This window comes from Dipodomys merriami, unplaced genomic scaffold, assembly GCF_024711535.1.
Source record: "Dipodomys merriami isolate MVZ:Mamm:240054 unplaced genomic scaffold, mDipMer1.0.p SCAF_9, whole genome shotgun sequence".
Lineage (NCBI taxonomy): Eukaryota > Metazoa > Chordata > Mammalia > Rodentia > Heteromyidae > Dipodomys > Dipodomys merriami.
The window spans coordinates 9412356-9439911 of NW_027206512.1; the positions used below are offsets into that span (position 1 = coordinate 9412356).

At 36.6% G+C, this 27556-nt stretch overlaps 1 protein-coding gene and 1 non-coding gene across 9 annotated transcripts; both read left to right on the forward strand.

Moving 5' to 3' along the window:
- Map9 (microtubule associated protein 9) lies at nucleotides 1-27556 on the forward strand. Of its 8 annotated transcripts, none has more exons than XM_070013034.1 (14): nucleotides 1-19; nucleotides 1414-1529; nucleotides 2310-2394; nucleotides 3938-4258; nucleotides 9327-9550; nucleotides 11826-11919; nucleotides 13721-13962; nucleotides 15684-15754; nucleotides 16965-17133; nucleotides 17811-17900; nucleotides 19342-19503; nucleotides 19634-19779; nucleotides 19937-20069; nucleotides 25686-27556. In XM_070013034.1, the coding sequence occupies exons 2-14, from the start codon at nucleotides 1455-1457 to the stop codon at nucleotides 25806-25808; spliced, it is 1935 nt and encodes a 644-aa protein (XP_069869135.1). In that variant the 5' UTR covers nucleotides 1-19; nucleotides 1414-1454; the 3' UTR covers nucleotides 25809-27556. The 8 variants fall into 8 exon arrangements, with proteins under 8 accessions (XP_069869135.1, XP_069869133.1, XP_069869132.1 ...); XM_070013032.1 differs by lacking the exon at nucleotides 1-19 and adding an exon at nucleotides 80-220; XM_070013031.1 differs by lacking the exon at nucleotides 1-19 and adding an exon at nucleotides 80-194.
- Nucleotides 16554-16680, forward strand: LOC138821138 (small nucleolar RNA SNORA40). Its single transcript, XR_011370076.1, has one exon. It is a non-coding gene; the product is annotated as a small nucleolar RNA SNORA40 (small nucleolar RNA).

Consider the following 27556-nt stretch of genomic DNA (forward strand, 5'->3'; position numbering starts at 1 on the left):
GTACCCAAGAGACTCGGTGGTATGGAAGTCACTTCCTCCCTGGGACGCCGTTGCCTAGCAACTGCCTGCCTCCTCCAACTTTAGTCCCGCCCCTTGGCATACTGGGCTGCGGGGCTTCTGGACGCATCCAGGCCCCAACCCTGGGGGCACTCCCCGGCCCGAAGCCGGCCGCGAGGTTCTCGGGGTCGCAGGGAGTAGGTCTTGGGAATAGCGAGGGCGGGTATGGAATGCACGGATTGTGGGAGAAGCGGAAGGGTGCTGGAAGTCCGCGTCCGGGAGCATGCAGGGCCTGGGCGCAGCGTGGTGCTGGCGGGACGCAGGCGCCCCCTTGTCGGGCCTGAAGCAGCGGCGGTGGGGCGCGCGCGGCCCGGGCTGGAGCTGCGGGGGGTCCTTGTGGCTCGGGCAGGAGCGGCGGCGGGGAGATGCGTGGGGCTCGGGCTAGAGAGGCGGCGGGAATGCACGGGGCCCGGGCAGGAGCGGCGGCGGGGATGCGCGGGGGCCCGGGCAGGAGCGGCGGCGGGGATGCACTGGGCCCTTCGGGAGGGTGCGCAGTCGGGAGGATGCGCAGCGGGACGAAAGGTCATGGGGTCCTTATGGGCCCCCAGAACAGATTAGTAGGGTCCTAAAGTGCTGTCAGCACTTTTTGTGAAGGCACATGGGAGGCTTGAAAAAAAAATCTCTTTTCGGAGTTAGAACATTGAACTTTTTCTTGCAATGAAGTCATATGTAAGCAGTTGTTTGCATGGAGAAGGGTGTGCTTCTGTCATGTTTTACCCTGACACGCCTTTTTTTAAAGCATGGCAGGTTTTGTTGGAAATACTGGGTTTTTATGAATAGGACTAAAAATGTAATATATTGTTATTTTATTTAGTATATTTTTACTTGTTGCAATTTTTTTTTCCAGTTGTGGGACTTGAACTCTGGGCTTGGGCGCTGTCTCTGCACCCTTCAGCTCAAGGCGAGTGCTCTACCGCTTGAGCCACAGCGCCACTTCGGTTTTCTAGTGGTTTATTGGAGATAAGATTCTCATGGAGTTTCCTGCCCGGGCTGGCCTTGAACTGTGATCCTCAGATCTCAGCCTCCTGAGTAACTAAGATTACAGGTGTGAGCCACCCGTGCCCGGCTAACAATTGATCATTTTTTAAAATAGATGCAAAACTGTTTTAGGTTAACATTTTTTGACATTTTCTTTGTTTTCTTTTTGATAGCAGGTTTGTTGTGAGATTTTGATATTACAAAAACTTTACATTTTTAGATGGAAGCTATAGTTTAAAGTTTATGATATATTTTCTTATTTGGTTTGGCTCTTTTTTAATTACACTATCGGTTGTAGTAAAAATGTTCAAATGTGCAATTTTTAAAAAAATATTTTCACCATCAGAGATTGATTGAATTGTTCCAATTGCTTATTAGCTATTTTATAAAGCTCAAGAGAAAACAAAAAAAGATACACTATGTCTGAGGAAGTTTTCAGTACTACTTTGGCATACACGAAAAGTCCAAAAGTTACCAAAAGAACATCTTTCCAGGTAAACTATTTCAAAGCATTTTTGTTTTGTGTGACTTTACCATGTAAGCATGTATTAGCAGTATGGTACTTTGTGATTTTAAGCATGGTCCTGGGTAATTCAGAACACCTTCAGTTCTGTTTCAAGTGGTAATAGATGAGACAGGATGTTTGGGTTCCAGTATTGCCAAAGTTTCTCTTTTGTGACCGGACTATTAAATAACCACAATACTCATTTTTCATCAAATTAAAAAGAAGATTAAAATTGTATTTTTATGTAAACGCTTTTTTGGAAGTAATGTAATTTGTGATTTTCTTTTTGGTTGGGTTACTACAGTTTTGAATGTGCTTTACAGTTTTCAAATGTGCTTTATTGATTTTTATCTATTTCTGCAACATGCTCAGAAAGGGGAGATTATGTGCTTAGTATATGATCTGCTGTCGGTTTTATTCCAGCACATAGAAAGATAGGTAGGTAGGTAAGAAGCTAGATAGGTAGATGACTAAATTTTATCTCCTGATACATTATTCTTTAGCTCAAACTATAACTTCCACTTAATTTGTTTGATAGTTCCATCTCCTTCACTTTAATTTTATGTTCCTTGATGGAGGACTCTTATTTGGATGATATAAATTGAGTCTGATGACTTGAGTGCATGGCAAAAAGTGAACTCGAGTGAATGTTAGATTAGTGAAGCTTTAGTTTGAAAGCAGGTATGAATCAAGTGTTATTAGGTTAAAGAATTCTAACTCTGGGACTACCACGTCTAAATAGGGATTAATTTTAATGATCTCATTTCAGGATGAGCTAATAAGAGCAATAACAGCTCGATCAGCCAGACAGAGGAGTTCTGAATACTCAGATGACTTTGACAGTGATGAGATTGGTATGTGTAAGGATGGCAAATTCCAAGATTGTTCTGCTTTTTACTTCCTTAGTTACATTTTGCCCTCCCCTCTCCCATCACTTACGTTAATACTTCTGACTTCATTAATTAGAGTTCTGACTTTTGAATGAGTTAGAATGATTCTTAATTTTAAAATTTTATAATTTTCCCTGAAATGAATGTTTGAAAAATTAATTTAGCTGATTCTAGATTTGCAGGAAAATGGTAACTGTTAGTAGGCTTCATTGGAGGGGAAAGGTCTTTTAAAGTACTACTTTAACAAAAAAACTGGCTATACTATAGCTACTTAGTGACCAATCAACAGTACTAACCAAATATACATTTAACTGTCATTCAGAATATTTCAGAGAAAACGTTTAATGGTTGTTTTCTTGTCAATTGAGCATTCTTTTTCTTTTTTTCTTTTTGGTCAGTCATGGGACTTGAACTCTAGGCTTGCTTGGGTGCTATGCTTGCACTCTTCAGCTCAAGGCAAGCACTCTACCTCTTGAGCGACAGTGCTACTTCTGGTTTTCTAGTGGTTTATTGGAGATAAGAGTCTCACAGACTTTCCTGCCTGGGCTAGCTTTGAACTGCAATGCTCTGATCTCAGCCTCCTGAGTAGCTAGGATTACAGGCATGAGCCACTGGCTCCCAACTAATTTAGCATTCTTTATGAGCATTCCATTTATACCTTGTAGTATTTGGGAACAGATAATATTTTGCTTCCTAAATGGTATAGGGGGAAAAAAAGGTGATTAAATTCTTCTACTCAGAAGTATTTTTTTAATTTTTTTAAAATTATTATCTTTAAGTAGTTGTACAAAGGGTTTTCCCTTTAGCATATCAATTTATGAGTACAATGCATCTTGTTCAATGTCATCCCTCCCATCATTCTCCTCCATCTTTCCCAACTCCATCTATCCACACAAGTTGCATAATTCATGATGATACTATGTTCAAGGAAAGATTTTACTTTTAAACAGAGTTTAAATGCTTGAGGCTTCTATCAGGAGGAACATGCATAAATCATTTCCCTAACCAAACTCAGTACACTATAGGCACTTGAGAAACATGCTTCAAAAGATTTATGAAATTGAAAGTTTTATTTCATAAAGTAAAATCTTTCTAAATTAGCTGCTTTCAAGAGCTGCTTTCAAGAAAGTTGTACCATACCTATTTGTGATTGTAAATTCATTTCTAGTCCTTTCTAGTTTTTAAGGCAATCGATTTTTTAATATCACCTTAAAAGTTTTAAATTTACAGCTGGGCGCCAGTGGCTCACACCTGTAATCCTAGCTACTCAGGAGGCTGAGATCTGAGCATTGCAGTTCAAAGCCAGCCCAGGCAGGAAAGGCCACGGAACTCTTATTTCCAATAAATGACCAGAAAACAGGTGCTGTAGTTCAATGGTAGAGCGCTAACCTTGAGCTGAAGAGCTGAAGGACAGTGTTCAGGCCCAGAGTTCAAGCCCCATGACCGACAAACAAAAAAAAAAGTTTTAAATTTAACTATTAAAACTATTTTCTTGTCCATGTTTCAGTTTCCTTAGGTGAGTTTTCTGATACCTCAATAGATGAAAATGCAGTTCAGAAAAAAATGAATGATTTTCATTTATCAGATGATGAGGAAAATAATTCTCCAAGACCATCTTTTTTGAAAACTAAGAAATCTAACAATAGCATAACAAAAGATGAGCCAGAATTTGTCAGTATGAACAATGAAGAAGTAACACATGAAAGTTGTGAAGATCAGGCCATGAACTCCTCATCCAAATCTCAAAATAAAAATGAAGAAGTTGAACAACAGAAAATTAAAATGAAACCTAAACCCAGAAATCTTCCAATCAAAAGTACGTCTTCAGGTAATTTGTTAGATTACTATAATTTATATTCTTGATAATTTAAGTTAACAAAATACTTTTATATGGTAGAGAGTATATATTTTGGTAGAAAAGTCATATTTAGCTTTTTACTTTGTAGACATAAGATAATAGAACCATAGAGAAAAACTTCTGTTTCTGATATCCAGTTGAATCTGTTGGTGCTTGATAGAAAGCCAGAGAAGTTCCAGTCACCCATGGATGACAGCTCCCAAAGCACCCTAGATTGTAAGGTTCAGTTTTGCCTTAGAATCCATTCTAATCCCTTCCATATCAGTTAAATTATTTAAAAAAAATCATTTCTAAGACTTTGAAGTATAACTGAGTGGTTGAGTATTAGCCTTGCATGACCCTTCTTCCCATCCCTGGCACTGAAAACTAAACCAAACCAACAGCAGTAGCAACATAAAAGTCATTCACTTTCATACTATGTATTTTTGTCAGAGCATTTTGTTGGCATTTATATCTTTAAAGGTAGAAAATTTTGTTGTTACTCTTGTTGTTTAATGAAGTTGCTATTCTCCCCTTAAGATAACAGAATATCACCAATGGAGTAGGGCACAGATAATCCTAGTGCTTGAGAGACTAAGGCAGGAAGATCTTGCATTCAAGCCTACTCTGGTTTACTTAGAGAGTAAGTTTAAGGTACATAGTGTGACTTGGCCTCAAAAAAACAATATCTGTACATACATAAATACATAAATAAATACAGAATTTTCATTTGATGTTTCTGTTGCCTTGGAAAATCCACTAAAACTTAGTTTGGGAAGGGAAGTTACTACTTTGATCTCAGGTTGTAGACAATCTCCCCTCTATCCTTCTGACCCTCCACCTCCTGAGAAGCAAGGGTAGAGCAGGGAGCAACCATTCTTTGGAAGGTCCTAGGAAAGCCACAGGTCTGGGAACATAAGATTAAGAAGTTAGTGTCGTCTAATTTGTTTTGTAATAAAGGAAGTTATGAGATTTTTTGAAGGTTAATCTTTTATATCCACAGTAAAGACAGTACTTGTAAATATTTGATAGCGAATGTTAGATATCACTGGTAACATCAGATGAAAATTTATTCCAAACATGATTTGAGGAAATACCCCCCCCACACACACAATTTCATTAACTTTGAAATGAGAGAAGAAAATAGAAGCTTAAGAAAGAACACTAAATACTGTCTAAGACACAGGGGCAAGGCCACCAGATATGTTTTGTATGTCTATAGAAAATAAGTTAAGCTGGGTTGGGAAGGTGGCTCAGTGGTAGAGCACTTGCCTTGCATGCATGAGGCCCTGGGTTTGATTCCTCAGCACCACATAAACCAAAAGAAAAAATTCGGAAGTGGGGCTGTGACTCAAGTGGTAGAGCGCTAGCCTTGAGCTGAAGAGCTGAAGGACAGCGCCCAGGCCCAGAGTTCAGGCCCCATGACTGACCCCCCCCCAAACAAAAAAAGAAAATTTGTTAAGCTTCACTCTCATTAGGAAGAAGCAGATATAACCTCATCTTCCTGTCCTACAAAATTGCTTTGAGGATCCATTAAAGAGTGCCCCCCACCTATAAAACACTACAAAAATGCAAACAGGAAGCATGATGAACCTTCCATTCAATGAGTAGAATCAACAGTGAAGAGGGGACATAGCTGAACTTGGCTATTATGAAAACATGAGCATAGGAAGAAAAAATGGATCTGAATCAGGTGGAAGTGTATACCTAAAGCTTTATAGTTGTAGTCTTTAAAGCAGTAGCCCACTTACTTAATGTGTTTTTATACATTTTTGTACGTTTTTTATTGTAAAAATAAAACAGAGGGGTTACAGTTACATGAGCAAGGTAATGAGTACATTTCCTATTGAGCATTGTTGTTTCCTCTTTTGTTTTCCTTCCACCATCCCTTCTCTCCCACCTCCACAACTAACACCCCTCCCCACTGCTGAAGTTGTAAGGTTCAGTTTTCAACATAGTGTTTTGTACATCTCATTGTTCCAATTGGTCAACCTGTATCCTTATTTAAGCATTTTGTTTAGCTGTGGTTAATGAACAAGAATAAAGAAATACTATATGTTGACCACAAGGTGGCAGCAGGATTCTAAATGCTCTACGTAGTATCTACAATATTACTTTCAGTATGAGTAACATAAAAATAATGATTTAAGTAGATAGTCTATAATCTCACACAATGCATTTTGTCTTTCTTAAAATTTTACAATATTTCTGGAAGCAGAATTTTGTTATGAAATAAACTAAAGTCGTTATTCTTGGGTTCTTTAAAACTAGTAGTCTTACTGTAGTGTTTTACATATAGAATCCATGAAGTATCTAAATGTATACATGAATATATTAATGATTCACTCACCAACGATGGTGGAATGTGAAACCTTATCTAAGTCTTTAGCCTTCTTTTTTCATAAAATATTAGGAATTAACTAGTTTTAGTAAGATACTGTTAAATTGAGATAATTCTTTAAGATTTAGCTCAGTTGTAAAGCACTTGCCTAGCCTTCATCAGGCCCTGGATTTGATCACTAGCACCAGAGAAGATAAATACACACACACACACACACACACACACACACACACACACACACACACACACACACACGCACACACACACACATACACACACACACATACACACAGAGTTTTTTTGTATTCTTGATCATTTTCTAGAGCAACTGTCACATGGATAATGACTATAGAAAGCATTTTTTTTGAGGATATGCTATTTTAATCTTATTGCTAGAATAACTAAAATCCTGAACTTTGTAGCTGGGCTAGTGCTGATTTATCATAGATAACCATAGATGGAGTCAAGGAGAAACAAAGAATGAAAGAGTGATTGACATACCACGAAAAGGACAAAAACAGGGTGGTTTACCACCAGTGTTAATGTTCACTGAGCACTTACCATGTATTATTTTATATGTCATCTCACTTAAGTGACACAGGCAACTCATTTGACCAATAGGAAAACCTCCAAGGTATATAGTGGTGAAATAATCTTTGTAAGGTTATAGAACTAATAGGTATCAAAGCCATGCTTCATATATGAGGTAATTGCTACAGGCTGGACGAGGGAAAAGAGTTAGGTATTTGAGAATTGTTATTAAATAAATGTAATTTTTTAGTTAGGCAACAATAATACATCTTAGATTCTTCCTATAATTTATAATGCATTGTGAACATAAGCATGTTTTACAGGAAAGATGTCATGGTAAATGTTGTCATTACTGTTTACTGGGCTCAGTACCTTTCAGGAATATTCTGCTTAAGCTGGGGCTGCAAACAAATGTATGCCTTTGATACAAGGAGAAATTGGAAGCAAGCTAGACAAAGGGATCAGCTTGGATAAAGTTACAGTAGCAGAGGGTTGTGGCCTGTCTGCAAAACAACCTTTAGCACAGCCTCCTAGGATTACAAGCTACAAAATGCATGTGAGGAGACAGGGAAGCATAGATAGCTAGTGACAAGGTCATTGATGATTTTGATGTTGTTCAGAGGTCATTGAGCTTTTGTTGTGTGGGACTGCATGCTGGGGAACCCTTTTTGAATTTGATGGAGAGAAGTGATTGACTTTCCTTTCACAGATATGAGTGACAGAAGCAGGGTCTAGGAAAGCATCAGTAATGAGCTAATAGTGGGGCTGATTAAAGCTACATTAAGAATTAGAATCTTTTTATTTTTTTTTTTTTTTGGCCAGTCCTGGGGCTTCAACTCAAGGCCTGGGTGCTGTCCCTGAGCTTCTTTTGCTCAAGGCTAGCACTCTACCACTTGAGCCACAAGTCACTTTCAGCTTTTTCTGTGTATGTAGTACTCAGGAATTGAACCCAGAGCTTCATACATGCTCTACCACTAAATCACATTCCCAAGCCCTAAAGCTGTATCAAAGGTGCTTTATTTACAATGGTGCTTTGGATATAGGGAGTAGTAGGGGAAAATCTCAAATGACCTTTGGATTTTAGGGTGACCATTGGCCAGAGTTTATCTTTTTAATATTTATTTTTATTGTAAAGATACTGTACAGAGAGGTTACAGTTACATGAGCAAGGTAATGAGTCCATTTCCTATCAAGCATTGTTCTGCCAGAGTTAGAAACAGCTAAACTTGGCAAAGAGACATGTATAGTAGTACCAGTTTGACGTGGTTGTGGAATCTTTTAATAGCCATTGTAAGCTATTTGTAAGTCAAGAGGAGGTAGATGATATTAGTCTAGTTGTGAAGTAGAAAAATACATTTGTAGAAGAGTGGAAAAATAAACATGTTACAGGTAAAATTAAGAGGGGAAAAAGTAATACATGAAAAACTGTTCCTCAGTGTTTTGAGAGGTAGGAACATAACACTATTAGCTTCTTGTTTTAAAGTCAAAAGTAATAGAAATAATAACTACAATATTCCATGTGTTTTTTTTTGTTATTTGTTAGTTTCTGTGATGCTATGGGCTGAACCAAGAGCCTTCTGCATGCTCACTAAGCACATACTCTAACTGAACTACATCTCCTGTCCCCAAGTGTAAACTTTGAATTACCGCTAGGGCAGTTTTATAGATTTGAAGATTGACAACTCATTAATCATCTACTTCTGCCTTCCTTCCTCCAGTTAGAGCTAGGTGTACTATCTATGTGGGCGAGTAGCATCACGTTCATATGTGCATAGCACTTACTTTGTCATATAATTTTGTTTAGAATACTCTCCCACTCTAACCTATAAAATCATTTGACAGAGCCATTGTCTGAATGACTATGAGAGCAATATTATGTACAAGGTCTTGTATAGAAATAGGCTTTTGTTTTGTGTTGTAAAGTTTTTTGAATATTGAGAATTAATACAGTTGAAATGTTAAATTCTCATGAAACAAAGTATATTAGTTATTTCCAGGATGGCAGCAGTTTTTAAATCAAGGATTATGAACTAATACTTGTCTATATTTTCTGGGGGCTTATTGAGAAGGCTTTTAGGATTCATTTGAACTGTCCTATGGACAGGGCACTAGACAGAAGTATGTTGTCACCTGACAGGGGATAGTTGAAATCCTGAATATTTTTTGGTAAAATATTTTGTTTCTTAGCAGAAAACAGTTGTGGCTTTGAAACAGAAGACTACTTAAAGCCTTCACCTCTTCCAAGGAGCATGTTCAAGAAAAGTAGCCATACAGAGGAAAAAGACAGACTAGAAGATGATAAAGCAACTGCCCCACACGGACACTTAAACCCTGATCCTTCTCTTCCATGGCTGAATGGCAGACAATTGGAGGTAGAGAAAAAAGCATCCTCTGAAAATGTTGACCTTGAGGTTGGTACTCCTAGTGAATTGTATTCCTGAAATCTGGCTTTTGAACTCTCTCTCTCTCTCTCTCTCTCTCTCTCTCTCTCTCTTTCTCTGTCCCATTTTCTCACATTCCCTCCTCTTTCTCCCCCTTCTCCCTCTTCTTTATATGCTGATCCGGGGGCTTAAACTCAGTGCCTATGTGCTATCCCTGATATTTTTTTTTGTTCATGGCTTGCACTCTAGCACTTGAACCACAGATCACTTCCATTTTATTGTTTGTTTGTTTTAAATGCTTAATTGGAAATTAAGCTTGGGTAGGCTTTTAACAAAAATTATTTTCGTTCAATATAAATGTCTAGCTAATGGAATATTATATGAATTTTTTTGTAGCTGCTATGACAAATTGTCACAAATTGGATAACTCGGAAGAAATTATTGCCTTAGTCTGAAAGCCAGAATCTGAAATGCAGCCCTAAACTAAGCATGTGCCATGTTCCTAAAGGCCTGAAGAGAGCCTGCAGCATCCCCGGCCTCTCCAGTCTCCTACTACAGTGCTCAACTGCCCACCTTCATCCCCACTGGCCTTCTTCCCTGGGTTTCCTATCACCCTCATCTTTCTTTAATGAATGGCACTGTTGGTTTAGAGTTTTCCCTAACCCAGTGTGTATTGATCTTAACTAATTATATCTGCTCATAAGTACTTCTAGAAGGCTTGAATTTTTGAGGGTACTAGATACTATTTTCTACCATTGAACGGTGTTTTGATCTGCTCATAAGTACTTCTAGAAGGCTTGAATTTTTGAGGGTACTAGATACTATTTTCTACCATTGAACGGTGTTTTGATGTTACTAGGCGGTCGTAAGACCACATCCACATTCTCTGGCTTTCTCTTGAAAGCCAGAAATCTGAAATCAGCTTTGTTACATAGCCCATAATGTAGAACTGTTATCTTATTGCTAGCCACTTACTCATAAAAATTTTAATTTCCATAATGTTCACTACCAAGTCTTCCTGACTGTGCTCTGAGTCTTCTTTAAAACCACGCAGGTTTTGATGAAGCCTTTTTGCCTCTGGGTGGATAACCTTCAGCTCCTCACTAGTTATACTGTCCTTTTGAGTTTTCTGTATATGTTGTATGATACCTGTCTATTCAGCCATCACAAACATGTTTCCTGACAATGCTCAAACATTCTTATGTTGACCACCTCACCAGCCTTGTTTTCTAACTGTACATCTGGGTCATTCTTGAACTGGTCATCAGGTCATCTGGTCATCCCTGTTGGCTATTCTTTGTTACTGTTTTCCATCAGTGTATGTCATAATTTTCAGTCTATTTTCCTTTCACCTATTTAGTGACTTTTAAGATTGGATATTATGAATGATAATACTGTAAAGATTCTAGATTCCAATCTGTGTCAGTGAATGAGTTTTCTAGAAAGAAAATATAGTGGCTACATAGGAATTTTCATCACTTTCTCCCTGGCAAGAGACACCTGCTCATTCAGTTTCTAACTTCTAAGGTTTTCTTTATGCCTTGTATACATGTGCCAAGCTTTTAGGTAAATTTCATATTCAAATACTGTGGCTACTGCCCTTCTCTGAACTTACTAATTTATCTGGTCCTAAGTAACCTAGGACCTCACAAGCTAGTCCAGGAAGTCTGCAGTCCTCTGATTGAAAAATGCTTTCAGTCAAACACTGCTGACCTGAAAATCTCCTCAGGGGAAACATTGTCTAGCAGAGTAGACCCCAGTGGCTCAGCCCTTCTGCCACTTTCCAAATACATTCTCTTCATTGCTTTCGATATACTTTCTTTGTACCCATAAACTGTTGTAGGAAGGAAATTAAAGTATGCAACAAAAATTCTTATATTATGTAACCACTTTACGCTAAAATATTGTTCTATAAAGAGAAGTTTATTGTAGGCACAGGTATATTTGTTTCATTTGAATATAATCTGTCCACCTAGTTTTAGAACATGAATAGCATTTGTTTGAAACTAAAGGTTTTTACTATCTTATTTATTCGTCCCTTGAAATGTTTATAAAGATTGAATTTTAGATTGAATTTTGAGTTTTGAGGACCACTACAAATTTAGAGGTAATAGTTAAAGAATTAAGTGACCTCTGAGAGACTACTTTTTACTGACCAAGACATCAAATCTAGAAAGTAAGGTTTACTTACTTCCAGTGCTGTAACACTTTTGGCATTTTTAAAGTCATAAGACAATAATGCTATTTCCCTTGTAATCTTCAAGGATAAACTTATATAGTCCTTTTTTTTAATTAAAAAAAACAGGGCCCATTGTTAAAAAGCCTGTCATCATCATTCCTTAAAGAAAATCCTGAAAGATGTTCTTCACCAGGATCTAGGGAAGAAGGATCGATAAACGGTGAGTGCATGCCAGCTTTTCGCATCTTATTTCAAAGTTCTGTGTAGTTTAGAGCCCTATTTGTAAGAGAAATGATACTTCATGTAGTTATAGGGAAGATATGTTTGTGTTTGCTTGCATTTTAATCTCAACTATGCACTTGTGGCTTCAGATGCAGAACTTAATTTCTCAGTACCTCAGTTTTATCAAAGTAAATTACTTGTCTCAAATGGCCCATGTGGAGATTAAATGACATGATACATTTTAACCTTGAACCCAGCTCCCAGTAGAAATAGAGGCTATTATTATGTGTGCAGGTGCAGCAGTGTAGAATGCAGCATGATAGTTGGGTGAACTTTTAATCCAGGGGTATATGAGCAAAGTAACAAAGTTCTTTGGCCCTATGTATTGATCTTTACAATGTAATATACCTTAGGGTGATTATGAGAATTAGATGAATTAATAATACATATAAAGTACTTATAATATACCATCTTAAGTACCTAGCAAAATGAGTTATTAAGATTTATTTTCAGCCGGGCGCTGGTGGCTCACGCCTGTAATCCTAGCTACTCAGGAGGCTGAGATCTGAGCATCGTGGTTCAAAGCCAGCCCAGGCAGGAGAGACCGTGAGACTCCTATCTCCAATAAACCACCAGAAAACCGGAAGTGGTGCTGTAGCTCAAGTGGTAGAGCACTCTCCTTGAGCTGAAGAGCTGAGGGACAGCGCCCAGGCCCAGAGTTCAAGTCCCACGACCGACAAAAAAAAAAAAAAATATTTATTTTCTGAATGCTGTAACATGTAGCTTAATGACAGCTGCAAGGCAGAACCATTTCTAGAAGTGAGAGTTAAAGCAAAATTTATCAAGTGATTACTATGTAGTATAATTTTTTATCAGTTTACAGATTAAAATACAAATTAAAACAGAGTTTTACTAAGGCTCCAAAGTTCGAACTTCCTATTTCACTGGAGAGATTGATGTACAGCTCATGTGAATCAAAAAATCAGTGAGCCATAGGTACTCTCCAAATGTGTATATATAATTGTAATGATTTAAACTTCCTTCCAGACAAGTTTCCCACAAAAATGCAAGAAGGAAGATGTTGAAAAGTGAAGATTCAGGTTTGGCCAGGACATGGATCCTGGTAGAAATGAACATTGATGACATCACAGATAGCAATGATTTCTTTCTATTGAGCACTCCAAAGTGTGGCATAGTCTGAATAGAAGCAGCTGTATAAAAGCACATCCAAGTCCTCTCATGCCAGAGCCTGAGCCTATACCAGGGAGCAGTGAGGAAGATGATAGGTTTGCCTTCAGTGTGATAATGCTGTTTCATGGAGGCAAAGAAACTTAAATTTGCGTGATGATGTTAGCTCTTAGTTCTGCCTGCATCTCTGCAGTGTATGTGTCCTAGTACGTGCAGCACATAAAGATATATGCCACACACACATACACTCTCTCTCTCTCTCTCTCTCTCTGCTTTAACCAAACAGATCATGCACTTCCATTATGTGGCTTGCACATCAACATGTTCTTTTTGGCTTTATCTTTGTTGTTGTAGTTACTACATTCTAAATATTAGTAGGCTGTTTTTCTAAGTATCAGTTTTATCTAATGCTTCCTTAGATTGAATGGCCATTTTTACTTTTGTAGATCACTTTTGAAAAAAGTTTATTCAAGCTGAATATGATACTTTTCATATTTTACAAGCAAGATAAAAGAAGCTCTAGAAAGTTCTCATTTAATAGAAAATAAATGACTCATCCATTTTATGAATTGGAAAGAATGCTTAAGTGCTGTCACTCTGTCTCAACCTAGATCTGGATAGAGACCTCACCAAACACTCTAATGCTTTGATATCAAATGGGAACAAAGAAAATTCAGTTTTAACAGACTGTGTCACTCCTGAACTTGAGAAAACTAAGGAAAGTCAAGTGACTCCCATTGACCTTGAAGAAAAGCAGGCTGAATTGAAATCAGGGGATGACTATCCAATTGATCTGCCACTTCTTAAATCTCAGAGTATGTTAATATCCACCAGTGCAAAGGAATCTGCAAAGGTATTTGTGTATTTGTGTCTTCTATACTACAGCTGAAAATGTGAAATAGAACTTTAAAATAGTTTATTTTCTTTCATTGTATCTATCTTACCTTTGAAAAACTCATCCTTTGACAATGACAGTACATTGCTTAGCAAGTAAGTCTTAATAGAATTTTATCTTTAAAGAAAATTTGCAGTTATCATAATAAAATCTAGTTCTGCATTAAAAATGAGCAGAAATAGGTCTTTAGATTTAAAAAAAATACAGCTCTCTGGAGTTCCCACGTTTCAACTTGGTAAAACATTAATGTCATTTTAAAATGCTTAGGGAATTTTAATGAAAAATGTTTATCAGCATCCTTTTTTTTTTTAATAGTTGGATAGGGCCACTAGAAACATTATTATTATAATCTTGAGAAGCAGATTTGTAGTATGTAGGATTGTTTGTACCTGTGCTAAATTGTAGCAGAGTACTATACTTTTAAGTTTATTGGATAATATTTTTATTTTAGTTAATTTTAATTTAGTTTATTTTATTTAGTTATTTTTTTCTTTTGAATGTTATCTTTATCTTTTACAGCTGCAGACAGCTCCCAGCTAGATTTATCCATTATTACAGGATGAAAACAATGCTAGCTGAGACCTGATGGTTGAGCAGGACTTTCATAATACAAGATGCAGGGGCTGGGAAGGTGGCTCAGTGGTAGAGTGCTTGCCTTGCATGCCTGAGGCCCTGGGTTCGATTCCTCAGCACCACATAAGCAAAAAGAAAAAAGCCAGAAGTGGCGCTGTGGCTCAAGTGGTAGAGCGCTAGCCTTGAGCTAAAGAGTTGAGGGACAGTGCCCAGGCCCAGAGTTCAGGCCCCACAACCGTACTCCCCTCAAAAAATACAAGATGCAGTCTTTTATTAAAATGTGTGGAGTAGGTTCATTAAGGCATGTACTAGGTGCATTCATCCTTAGCCACTTTCCTTAGAAAATACTCCTGCCACGTTAGGGTGTGTTCATATCTGTGCTCTCACTGTACTGCAAGCACTGCCCACCCCCTCCCCAAACCCATGTGTAGATACTAGTGACTTCTTCCAAGTAGGAAGAACAGTCTATAGTAAAGAGAAGGGATCTTAAAAATGTCTACTAAAGGTAATTCTTACAAAACAAGATCATGACATATTTCCTTTACTAGACCTGCTTTATTCTCTAGCTCTATTGAGTAGTATTTCTCACTTCTGAATCTAACCAGCTCCCTGCTAAAGTCTGTCTGTTGGTTTCTCATCATGAGGGTAAAATCCAAACTCCTCAACACCACTGATGTCACATAATTCCCTGATTCTTTTGTGACCATGTCCCCCTACCACTCATTACGTGTTAGCTCCATGAGATGTGCGTGTCCTCAACAATATAAAATCCTCAGGTGTTTTCCTCCTAATTGAGGACTTCTTGGAGACTTTTCCATTCTCCACTCTCAGCCCTTGTTCCATTCCCCAGGGAGGCTTGTTCAAATCAGCTTTACTAAGGTGACTACTCATTACCCCTTGTCACTGTCCTGGTTCTGTCTTTTCTGCAGCTTTTGTTTTGTGATTATTGTCTGTTACCTTGTGAAATTTGGTGTACCTGAGCCCATTTGTTTCACTGATCTGTCCCTAATACCTACTGTTCTTGACACATGTGAGATGCATAAAAGGAACTAATAATGTAACTGACAGTCATACTGAATGATCTAGCTATGATGTGTTTTATTTAGACAACAATTGAAGACAGAGAAATGAAGAATAAAAAGCCAACAAATAATAGAGTATCCAGTGCATCTGGCAGGTAATAAAATGATCAACTTCTCTCATTTATGCATATGCATTCTCACAAAACCCATTTTAATTTAAATTCTATAAAATAAATTTCATTTAGTATTTACTCTCTGGTTTTAACTTGAAAGATGGAAGGATTAGAAACTTCATGGTAAAACCCCTCCAATGATTGCATTCTTTTATAATATGTAGTTAGTAAAATGACTAAGTATATTAGTGATGGTTTGAATGCCTGGGACATTATAGAGCTGTTTCTTCTTTTGCTGGAACAGTAGATACAGAGTAGAATCAGACTGAAATCAGCATGGTTCTTCTCTCAATATCTTTGTCTCGCATAAGAAAGATTGCACTTTGTCTTCAGTTTTGTAGACTAGGTAGGCTCACTAGAGTAAGAAGCTCCATGGCTTCGTCTTGATTAATGATGAATAGTACTAATCCATAAAGACTAATCCAAGTCTTTGATTTTTAAAGTTATTATTAATCATATTGAGCAGTATTGCCGCAGTTTTTGGAAATTGCCAAAAGGACATGTTTTAGGCTTTATTGACCATTCTTTTCCTGCTGTAAGCCCTCAGTTGGAGGGAGATGAGTGATTGTAGCTACAGTGGAATAATTTACTCACCAAACAGGTGAGGCTTCATTCCCCCACCAACCCTGAAATAAGCAGCAGTGTTTCTGCCTTTATATTTAGAGTAGTTCGTGTAACAAAATATTCCAAGAAAATATTAAAAGGATTATTAAACCTCATTCTATTAATCATGCATAGTTTGTGATATGATCCATCTTTCTTTAAAAGGCTCTAATTACATAGCACTTTTATGCATCTTCGTTTAATTTGTAACAAATACTTACAGATAGGTGCAAATAGTAAATCCTCTTTTGCAACCCAGAACTCATTGTTGAGTATGAGTTTTGGTACATTTTAGAAGGAATATGATCCCTACAATAGTTTGAAATGATAGGGGTATTGTTTGGCTCTGAGAATAAAATTGGTGTAAAAGCTAAAAAAGAAAAAGCTCTTAATTTATAAAGAGAAATGGCTTTATACCAACATAAGCTAAAGTTACAAAATTTGGCCTAGATCATATTCAAAATAATCATAATTTATTTAACTAAATTATAATGCAGTTTTTAAATACAGCAATTGCATATTCTTATACCTATCTCTTCTACTAAATATTATTGTAATAGCTTATCTTGCTCCATTTGGAACTTTTCAGATTAATGACCTCTGAATTTTTAAAGAAGCCCAGTTCTACAAGGAGAATACCATCGGCAACTACCTCTTCTCACTATTTAGGGACTTTAAAGGTGTTGGACCAAAAACCTTCACAGAAGCAGAACATAGAACCTGACAGAGCAGATCACATAAGAGCAGCTGTTTATCAAGTAAGGGAGAATATTTTTTAAGCAAAGGAGAATTTATTCATGGCCATAAAGCAGCCTGTTCATTAGAGATAAAGTAAATCTGTCAGCAATGATGATTTAGTGCTGCTTTTATCGGGAAGGGTTTTAATATATGAGCTATGCAGAACGTTGCTTTTACTAAATTATTGCTTCTATACTTCATTTAATTGATCAGAGCTGTGTTTAAGGGAAGGTGCCATATAGTAAAGACCAATCTTGTACAACGTATGTTCATTTTAGTAGTTCTTAAAGTTTATATTAATGAGCATGAATAGTCTCTACCATTTTTTGTAAAACATACACTATGAAAGAATTTCCTATTTTTTTCACAGTTAAAGGCCTTTTTGTTTTGTTATATAGAATAGTACACATTACAAAGTTGTGCATGTGAATTTTAGAGAAAAATGTTAATGTTTTCCCATTCTGTTAATATTTTAAATATATATGGTTAATATAAGGGAGATAATACACATGTGATTTTCTTAAATCATTTTCATCTTTATAGATCAGAATACTGTTAGAAAATTATACTGGTTTGTATACAAAATTTATGTTTGTATTTTCATTTTTGACATTTTAGTCAAATATTTCAGAAATTGATCATTCTAACTCATTTGGGCTATGTTAATTACCATATGTCCCTTTTCATATTTTCACAGGAGTGGTTGGAAAAGAAAAATGTATATTTACATGAAATGCACAGAATAAAAAGGATTGAAAGTGAAAACCTAAGGATCCAAAATGAGCAGGTATTGTGAATGAAGTGAAAATTGTTCTGAATTTTTATGGGAGTAAAGTATCTCTGAATATTAAACTTTTCACTGTCTTTCTAGTGGTGAAATGACATGTATAAAAGAATTGATTTCTGATTCATTTTCCTTGTACTTTATAGACTTTTAGCTTGACTTAAATATGGCAGGTTTCCATGGAAGCACAGAAACAGCAGTTTTTAGTTTAGTTGTTAAGCATGAGATAGGTATTGCATGACTGAGAATGAGCTTGTTATTATTTATGACCACCTAAATCACTCTTTTTTTAAAATTTAATTTAATTTTATTTGTGAACATACTGTACAGAGGAGTTACAATTACATGGGCAGGATAATGTGTACATTTCTTACCAAGCATTGCAGCCTCCTCCTTTGTTTACCCTTCACATCCCTTCCCAGCCTCCCCCCTCCCCCCCAATCCCAATCCCAATCCTTCTCCTTCCCCCCCCTTCCCCCCCCACGCCCCCACACCGACGTTGTAAAGCTCGTTTTGGACATGACAACTTGTACTTCTCATGGTTGCAACAGGTCCACCTGTATCCTTAAACAACTGGTTTTTCCCCATCTCCTCCACAAGTTATACTGACATCAAATATAGTGAAAGCTTTTTTCTTTTATGCATGTGTTTCTAACTCACTCTTAAAACTTGACTTCAGTTAGATCTTAGCTAAGAACACAAAGGAATACCAAGCATTCATCTTTAGTTCTCTTCTGTTCTTTTTTGGGTTTTATATTTTTTCTTCAAGACCAAACTTGAATAAGATAATATGGTCACTACCTACGTATTTTCTAGTTTGGCACTGATTCTCAGGATTCGTGTTTATGCTGGTACTGGGACTTGAACTGCGAACATGAGCACTGTCCATGAGCTTTTTTACTCAAGGTTGGTGCTCTACCACTTGATTCACAGCTCTATTTCCAGCCTTCTGGTGGTGAATTGCAAGTAGGTCTCTGGACTTCCCTGCCCAGACTGGCTTTGAACCTTAATCCTCAGATCTTGGCCTCCTAAGTAGCCAGGGTCATATTATAAGCCTGGCCTTATTTTTAATATTTAATATGTCTTTGAATACTTAAAACTTTATTGTTCAGAACTGGGAATCAAGCTGGAGATCTTTACCTGACTGTGTGATGGTTAATTTACCTTCCTGTAACTTAGAACTTTCCAGATTTATTTTTTTACTGATCCATTTCTTGCACCACAGCCTATTTTGATGCAGTGAACAACGAATGCATTAAACAATACAATTAACATTTTTATGAATTGATTTGTCTGAACCATTCTAAGTAAATCATCTTTTTAACTTATTTTCCATATATGATGAACAACAAAAGATGGATGATAACTACACATTTTATAGCTACATCTGTATTTGTCTACTTATATATACATTTGTATCTGCCTACTACATTTTCTGAAATAGAAAAGAGCAGCCAAGAGAGAAGAAGCGTTAGCATCATTTGAGGCCTGGAAAGCGATGAAGGAAAAGGAAGCCAAGAAAATAGCTGCAAAAAAGAGGCTGGAGGAAAAGAACAAAAAGAAAACGGAAGAAGAAAACGCCATGAGAAAAAGCGAAGCGCAGCAAGTACTCTGGAACTTGTCATGCCTTTCTTAGTTGTGTTTCAGTATTTGAAATCAGAAATAGTATTTACCTATGTTTTTACTTCTTCTGTAACAGCCACAGTGACTAAGAAAATTATTCTGAACTTTTTCAGGCTTTTGAAAAATGGAAAGAGAAAAAAATGGAATATCTTAAAGAGAAAAATAAAAAGGAAAAGGAATATGAAAGAGCAAAGAAACAGAAAGAAGAAGAGAGTGTTGCTGAAAAAAAGAAAGATAGCCTAACTGCTGTTGAGAGATGGTAATCCAAAATAATGTTTGGATAGTCTTGGACTTAACTCTTAGCTCTTTTCTAAAATGCATTCACTTGAAACTTGACATGTCTCTCAATCTCATTGCCAAAGCTTTACTAGGGAATCTTTATTATATATAGTTCTCTTTTATACTGTCCTCCATAGGAATGAAAAAAAGGAAGCTTTTCTCAAGCAAAAAGAAAAGGAGAAAATAAATGAAAAAAGAAAGGAAGAGCTGAAAAGGGCTGAGAAAAAAGATAAAGATAAGCAAGCCATCAATGAATATGAGAAATGGCTGGTAGGTGTTACTTCTTAATGCACTGTTTTCCTATAGCATTGTTTTTGAACCTTTTCTGCCCTAAATGCAGTTCACTTGTCTCACATCTACTGGCTGTTTCTACCTGAGGAATTCAGTGTCTACTGCACGGGTAGTATTTTCTTTGATTCGCACATTTCTGTTAACATTTCTACTGTTCACTGAAGCCTCCAGACTTAAACTTCAAGGATAATGTGTGTCTGGATTCACATTACCACCTCTGGTCATCTACAAGTCATGTCCATCCTTTCTTTGCAGTGGATGTCACTTGTAGAGAAAGGTTCTCACATCAGGAGAAAGTAGACAGGTACCTTCATGAAGCTATGCCATGATATTTTAGGTGAACATGGTCATTCACACAGGATCATTGAATTTATTGGTGAGAAAGTTAGTTTATTTCTTATTTTCTTCTGATGTTTGTTGTGACCTTGAGAAGAAGGTTCATGTAGGTGTTTTCTACTTTAAAGAACAAATTTGAGGTTTAGAAAGAACCTATCTGCCTGGACTTTCCTACCCATAAATGCATATATTTAAGTTCAATTTACTTTTACAACAGTTACTTATCATTGATAAAGTTTTCCATTTTATAGTAAAACATGTATAACTATAAATGTGCTTATAAACTATAAATACCAACCTATTAAAGATCTCTATGTCTTACCCAGTTATTAGTGAAAAACAAATTTCCAAATAAAATGGCAAAGTGTCCCTGTCAGGTAGTAAATTGACTTTGATGTTCAAATAAAACAACATTTCAAAATTTTCATATGTCTTCTAGCTTGGGTTACAAAGTAGATGATGGTAATTGTTTTAGAAGAAACTTAGGGCTGAAGATTAACTAAGTGTCCCTTCATGCCAACTCCCAGATTAATTCATAGTTACCCTTAACAAAAAAAAAAAGAAAAAGAAAAAGTTACATGCTAAAGCATAGAAACATGTGCCTATGAGAACGATTCTGAGCCCAGGAGTTTAAGGCCTTCTGGACAGTAAGATCCCACCTCAAAAACAAACAAACAAAAAAACCCCAGAGATTTCTGTCTACTATAGATAACATTCAAAAGACTTCTTTAATTATTACCAAAGTAACATTATTGATTCCTGTTAATAACTATTCAGGGTAATAATGGCCTATTTAATATCCTGGCTTTTCAGGATTCTACTAACAAGGTCAAATGTGTTTCAAGGTTTTTGTTTTTTTGTTTTTTTGTTTTGTTTTTCTCTCTGAATGCTAAGTGCATTGAACAAAGAGCTTATTCAATCAATGTGGGCTTATTCAATCAAAGTGGACATAACCAGTTACTGATTTATCTCCTACTCAATTGGATGGTCTGCCTTTCTCCAAAATACTAAAATGATTGCCAATTATCTAGTTAAAATGTTTCTTTTCTCAGTTAAGATTATGCAACGTTTTCCCTTTGCTTTAATAGGATTAGCAAGTTTGCAAACATTCTTTTGACATATAACATAGGCAAAGATGTTAAAACTGGAAAAAAGAACAGTTATAGCACTGTTGTACGTGACCATTCTATGCACATGCAAATCTTGTATCTTATATTGCTCTTCTGACATTTCATAATCATCTATGTCACAATGAAAGTTGCATAGACAACCACAAATTTATACAGTGTCTTTTCCAAGCCATCACCCTAGTCATGGTTGTCTAAGGGATTCTTGAAGGAATATGAGGAGATGTCCAGTAGGAGGGAGCACTTTATAGTGTTCATAGAGACTCAAACAAATGGAAAAAATCTAAATTACTGCATAGGAAAATGTTCAGATTCCATACCATGCCCCTCATCCATTTTCCTACACAGACTCCTTTTGAGGTTCTCTGTTTTCAAATGGTTCCAAAGTCTATCTAGTGTAGTAAAAAATGTAAAACTATGGAAGATAATTTAAATGATATGAAACAAAATGATTTCTCTATTAAAAAAAACTTGACCATTTGTCTCCTTTATGAAGTACCAATCTTTCTGCCTTTCTGTGCCAGTTGAGGTAATCGTCAGTAAAAGCTGTTTGGACTCAGCATTTCATCCTATCTGTGATCCCACATGTTCTGCTTTTCCCTTCCATAATTCTTCATACCTTTCTCACCCTGACTGACTACATTCTTATCTCTGCCTCCCTCACTTGCCCATACTACACTTCGAAAATTATAGATTTCCTAGACCCTCTGGCCACTCCAGGGTTTGCTTCTCTCCCCTCAGAAGCTAACTTGGGTTGGTTTCCTCTCCATCTTACAACTGTCCCCTCTCCTGGCTGCCACACTCCCCTAGTTCTCCTCCCATCTCTGCATTACTCTGAATGCTACTTGAGTCACAATCCTTTACATAAATTTTCATTATTACTTCAGCATGCAGAGCTCCATGTGTTATTCATCTCCCTCTTTATTCTCATTTGATCCTCTTCCTTTTTGCATCAAATTTGAATATCCTGGATGTCTGTTTCCCCCTATATCCCAAGCTTTCTTCCACTTGTCTGATGCTTACTCCTGCTATTCTCTGTACTTGAATTGGTTTTCCTCCAACATACCACAAATGATTTCTCTTATTCTCTATGTCTCACTTTGATAACTGGCTGAATCCACATTCCTTTGAAAGTGCTCTCTTTGATTCTTTATTGAAAAATGATTTTATGTCTCATAGGAATACACACAATTTGGAATTCTCTGTTCCTATTTACAAACCATTGTTTGTTTATTTATCTGTCCATTTGAAATTTCTCTAAGTAACTGAGACCATATGTATGTTTTTGAATTTTGGGGGGGCATTACAGAGGTGTGAACTCACGGCTTCTCCCATATATCAAGCCCTTTTTGTAGATAGACTCTTGCTTCCTGTATGGACCTGTGCTGCCTGGATTGTGATCTGCCTATTTTAGGATTCCTGTCATAGTTGTGTGACAGGTACATACCAGCATACCTAGCTTCTTCCATTGAGATAGTGCCTCATGGACTTTTCTGCCCAAGCTGACCTGGAACTGCATCTCAGCTTCCACATATAGCTAAGATGACAAGTATCTATCCTTATACACTCAACTATGAATTGAGAAGGGATCTCATGAGCTTTTCAGCCTAGGCTGACCTATAACTACAGTCCTCTTCTTCCTAGCCTTACAAGAACCAGGAACACAGACATGAGCTATGGACTTGGCTTGTGTTTGGATTTTCTGATCATTTTATGATTGACCTAGAGTAAAAAGCTCAGAGCTTAGTGATGAATGAATGAGCAGAAATTGAAACAATGTAATGCCAGTAGCATAATAGACCCATGGGAAACCTCAGAACTTATGCCATATAAGGACATAATATATGATACAGCAACACAAATTCATGGACACAGGATAATCACTATTATGATTATTAATGCAATATTTTAAAATAAAACATCAAAACATTGCTATATACCAAAAGAAGCTCCAAAGGATGAATGTGATAAATGTAAAATACTAAACAATAGAACAAAAAAATAGAACTTAATATTTATCAAACCTCACAGAGACATACTTCTCTAAACCTAGAATTGTTACAAGAAATTGTAAAAGAAAACAAAAATGAACAGTTACCAAATTTAAACTCACTAGTTCATCAAATAAACAGTCCTTATAGGTACTGGTTGGAAATTGAACACTTACAGCTGCCTAATTAGTTGGCATTGTCCAGTAAAGTTGGATGTATGCATCTGTTACAAAGCAGCAGTGTTAAATGTGTATCACTGTATATATGTACTCATACAATGTGTGCAAAATGACTCGTGCACAAAGAAGCAAGCATGTTTATGGCAGCATTGTTTTGGGGTGAAAAATATAAAATTAGCCTATGTATCTTACAATACACATGTTGTACACATGCTGGAATTTCATATGTGGAAGAAAAACTTAAGCTATGTGGGTAGATTTTTAAAAGAAACAAAAATAGACGGTTGAAAAAAATATTCATAACATGATAGATACCTTAGAGTATTCATAGTATTCATTTTAAAATTCTGAAACAGTTGCTTTTGGTTTGAGAATGGTTTGTAAAAAATATTAGGAGAAACACTGCAGTAGAACTGTGCTAAGTGCTAAGTAAGTACTAGGTTTAGAGTGGCTCTCACTTCAGTAGGGTGGAGAACAGGAAGGATCCAGTGGACACTGGAGCTTCAGAAGTACTGGACACATTTAAATTTGGAATATTGTTCTTTTCATAATTGAAATATTTTTGTACATGTTGGTAAAAATTAAGGGCTACAGAAAGGTAAGTAAAATAATGTTCATTGTTTGAAAACATTCAAATGGATAAAATTTAAAAAGCAAGGCACTGATATCCATATATAGTAAGATGGCCTAAATAATGGAGCAGAAAATTCATGTAAGGGCTAATGCAGTGATTGAGAATTTTCTCAAACTCAGTGATAGACAAAGCAACTAGAGGTGGAATTCTCAACTGTAAGAAATGTAAAATAGTTCTTGTTGCCATGCCCTATCACTTGTCACTTGTTGCATATGGAAATTTATGTCTTGTCCAACTTAAAACTATATCTGAATTACAAATTGGAGTGATGATTCTTAATGACAAAAAGTGATGCAAAGCAGGCACTGATGGTTCACTCATATAATCCTCACTATTCAGGGGATTACAGTTCAAAGTCAGCTCAGCCAGGAAAATCTGTGAGACTTATCTCCAATTAACTATCAAAAAACAAAAACAAAAAAAAAAGGCTGGAAGTGGAGCTGTGACTCAAGTGGTAGAGTGCTATCCTTGAGCAAGAAAGCTCAGGGGCAGTACCCAGGTTCTGAGATTAAGCCCTAGGACTGGCGCGCGCGTGCACACGCACGCGCGCGTACACACACACACAGAGTTAGCTGAGTTACTTTGTTCTTCATAAAAATAATGTTCACATTTTCTTGATCCATTCATTTTCTGAGGGGCATTTGGTATATATACACAATGGAAATCTATGTTTCTATCAGAAAGAATGACATCACCCCATTCTTAAGGAAATGGAAAGACTTGGAAAAATCATATTAAGTAAGCCAGACCCAAAGAAACAATGATCCCGTGGTTTCCCTCATTTGTAATAATTAGTATATGTTTAGGATAGTTTAGCAGATGAGCAGAATAGCTCAATAGCTATGTATATATGACCATATAGGATAATGCTAAGAGAAAGGAATTCCAAGAAATGGAAACAAGAGGTTTCGCTTTGAGGTTGTTTTTAACATACTATGTGATTTCTTTTTTTTCTTTTGTGTGTTTTCTACTTTGGTTTATCCTTTGTTGTCACTAAATTTGATTTTGGTACCCTGGCTATTGTATATACATTTATCTGAACTAGGGAAGGGAAGGGGCAAACCAATGTAACAAGGATAGTCACAAGACAATATGTTGGAAATGAACTATATAACTTGGGGATTGGAGTGGGGGAAGCGGGACAAAAATGAGGGAGGGGGGTAACAAGTTTGACAAGAAAGTTATGTTTGTAACTGTAACCCCTCTGTATACTACCTTGACAATAAAGTTTAAAAAATAATGTTCACAGAAGAATGTATTCATATTCACAGAAGAATACATTCTTCTGTGAACATTATTTTTTAAACTTTTTTGTCATATCTCTTTAGGAAAAGAAAGAAAGACAGGAGAGAATTGAGAGGAAACAGAAGAAACGTCACTCCTTGTTTGAAAATGGGTCCCTTCCTCCATGGAGCCCTCCCAGCAGAACCATGCTTTCAAAGGTGTTTTGATAACTCTCTTATTTGTCAGCTCACCAGCTTTAGCCATCGGTTAAAAGCCATTCATTCCATTACTTCCAGTTAAACTAATCGATTTCAATTAAGTGCCACATATTTCTGGTAACAAGGAAAATGATACTTTGGAGTTTAATCAGTGTGAACATTTTTTTTCAAGCCATAGATCAGCTGCCTCAAATGAAATGCTACTAATTAGATTGCTTTTAGTGCTGAAAATGCAGAAAGCTTTATCATGCCCTGATAATCTCTAAGGTAAAATGATCTGTGATTACTTTATATAAACTATGCATGTTAATTATGTTTATTCCCAATGTAAAGTACAAGCCATTTGGTATCACAGTCAGAGTGATTAGTGGATTCTGGTGTGCATCTAGATTTGGGCTTTTAAATAAATTGCTGCTGGGAGGTATGTGTAGATTACTTTTGCTTACATTGATCTTTAGCTCAAAGCAATTGCATCATCTCTACCCAAGGTAGAATCTTGTGGACTGAGACAACAGTTTCAGCAGCACTTTAATCAATGAATATTTTATTTAGAAATTTCTTTATGTTTTAAGTCTAATTTATCTATTCCAATTTTATATGATAATCATAGTCCATTTATAATGGGATCACCTCTGAAATTTTTCTTTCTAAACTTAACACTTTGTGGACCATTGGGTGACACCAAAAGACATCCATTTCATGGTAGTGATTACTTACACATGACCTATGGCAATTCCTCAGGAGTTCAAGGTTATTGATGTAGTGATGTCATCTAAAAGCTGTAATAGTGAAGGCAACTACAATCCCCTTAACTGATACAGAGATTTTCCAAAGGACTTGTATTTATTTATTTGATCTTTGTCTATCCTTGTATTAACTGATCTCCTCCTGGACCTGTTCCTTGGTTTTAAGAAAGACCCAATTTTCTGCTCTCAGAGTTGAAATGCTGCTTTAATCAATAATAAATTGCAGAGACAATAGATTATACCTGGAAAAGAAACAGACTGTTTATGAAACACTTCTATCATCTCTGCTGGATCTCTATAAATATTATTTGTCATCTTTAAAACAACTGTTCAGGGTAGATGTTACTCTGCCTTTTTCAGCTAAAAGTCCTTAGGCCCAGAGAAACTAAATAACTTATTATACATCTAAGGAAGGCCAGCGCCAAGCTCCCTCTTCGCTTTTACACTCCCATGGAACCTCACTGATCACAGAATCTGTCAGGACTTTGCATGAATCCAAGCCTACTCTAGCTGATCCTGAAGAAGTAGCTTCTAGTTAGCAGACATGGTGAACCTCCTAAAATCTACCAAATGAACTAAGGATTCATAAGATTTAAGGAGTTGCTTGAACATCTAGTATTAAGATCTGAAAACTCAACATGTTATATAATAAATTTCAAAAGGAGCTTCAAAATTTCAGAAGGAGCTTTGGAAGTTTTCATGAGCTTAAATATTACCTTGTTCTGTTGGTGTGTGACTTAAGCTATAAGGAATCACTTTGTAAGATCATCTTGTGTAAATAAGACAAAACTAGAGGCCCTTTGATACTGCCAGAGCAGGGAAAAGACTTGATGAAACTGAACTGATGACCACATATGTGTATTATCAACATGAGGTTCAGGGCATTTCTTATCACCCATGTGTTTACCGTAGTACCAAATACAACACCTGTCAGAGTGCATTGGTGTTTCTCGTATTCAGTTACTCAGCACTAAAGATATATCTACAAGTTACATAAAATAAAAAGAAGAA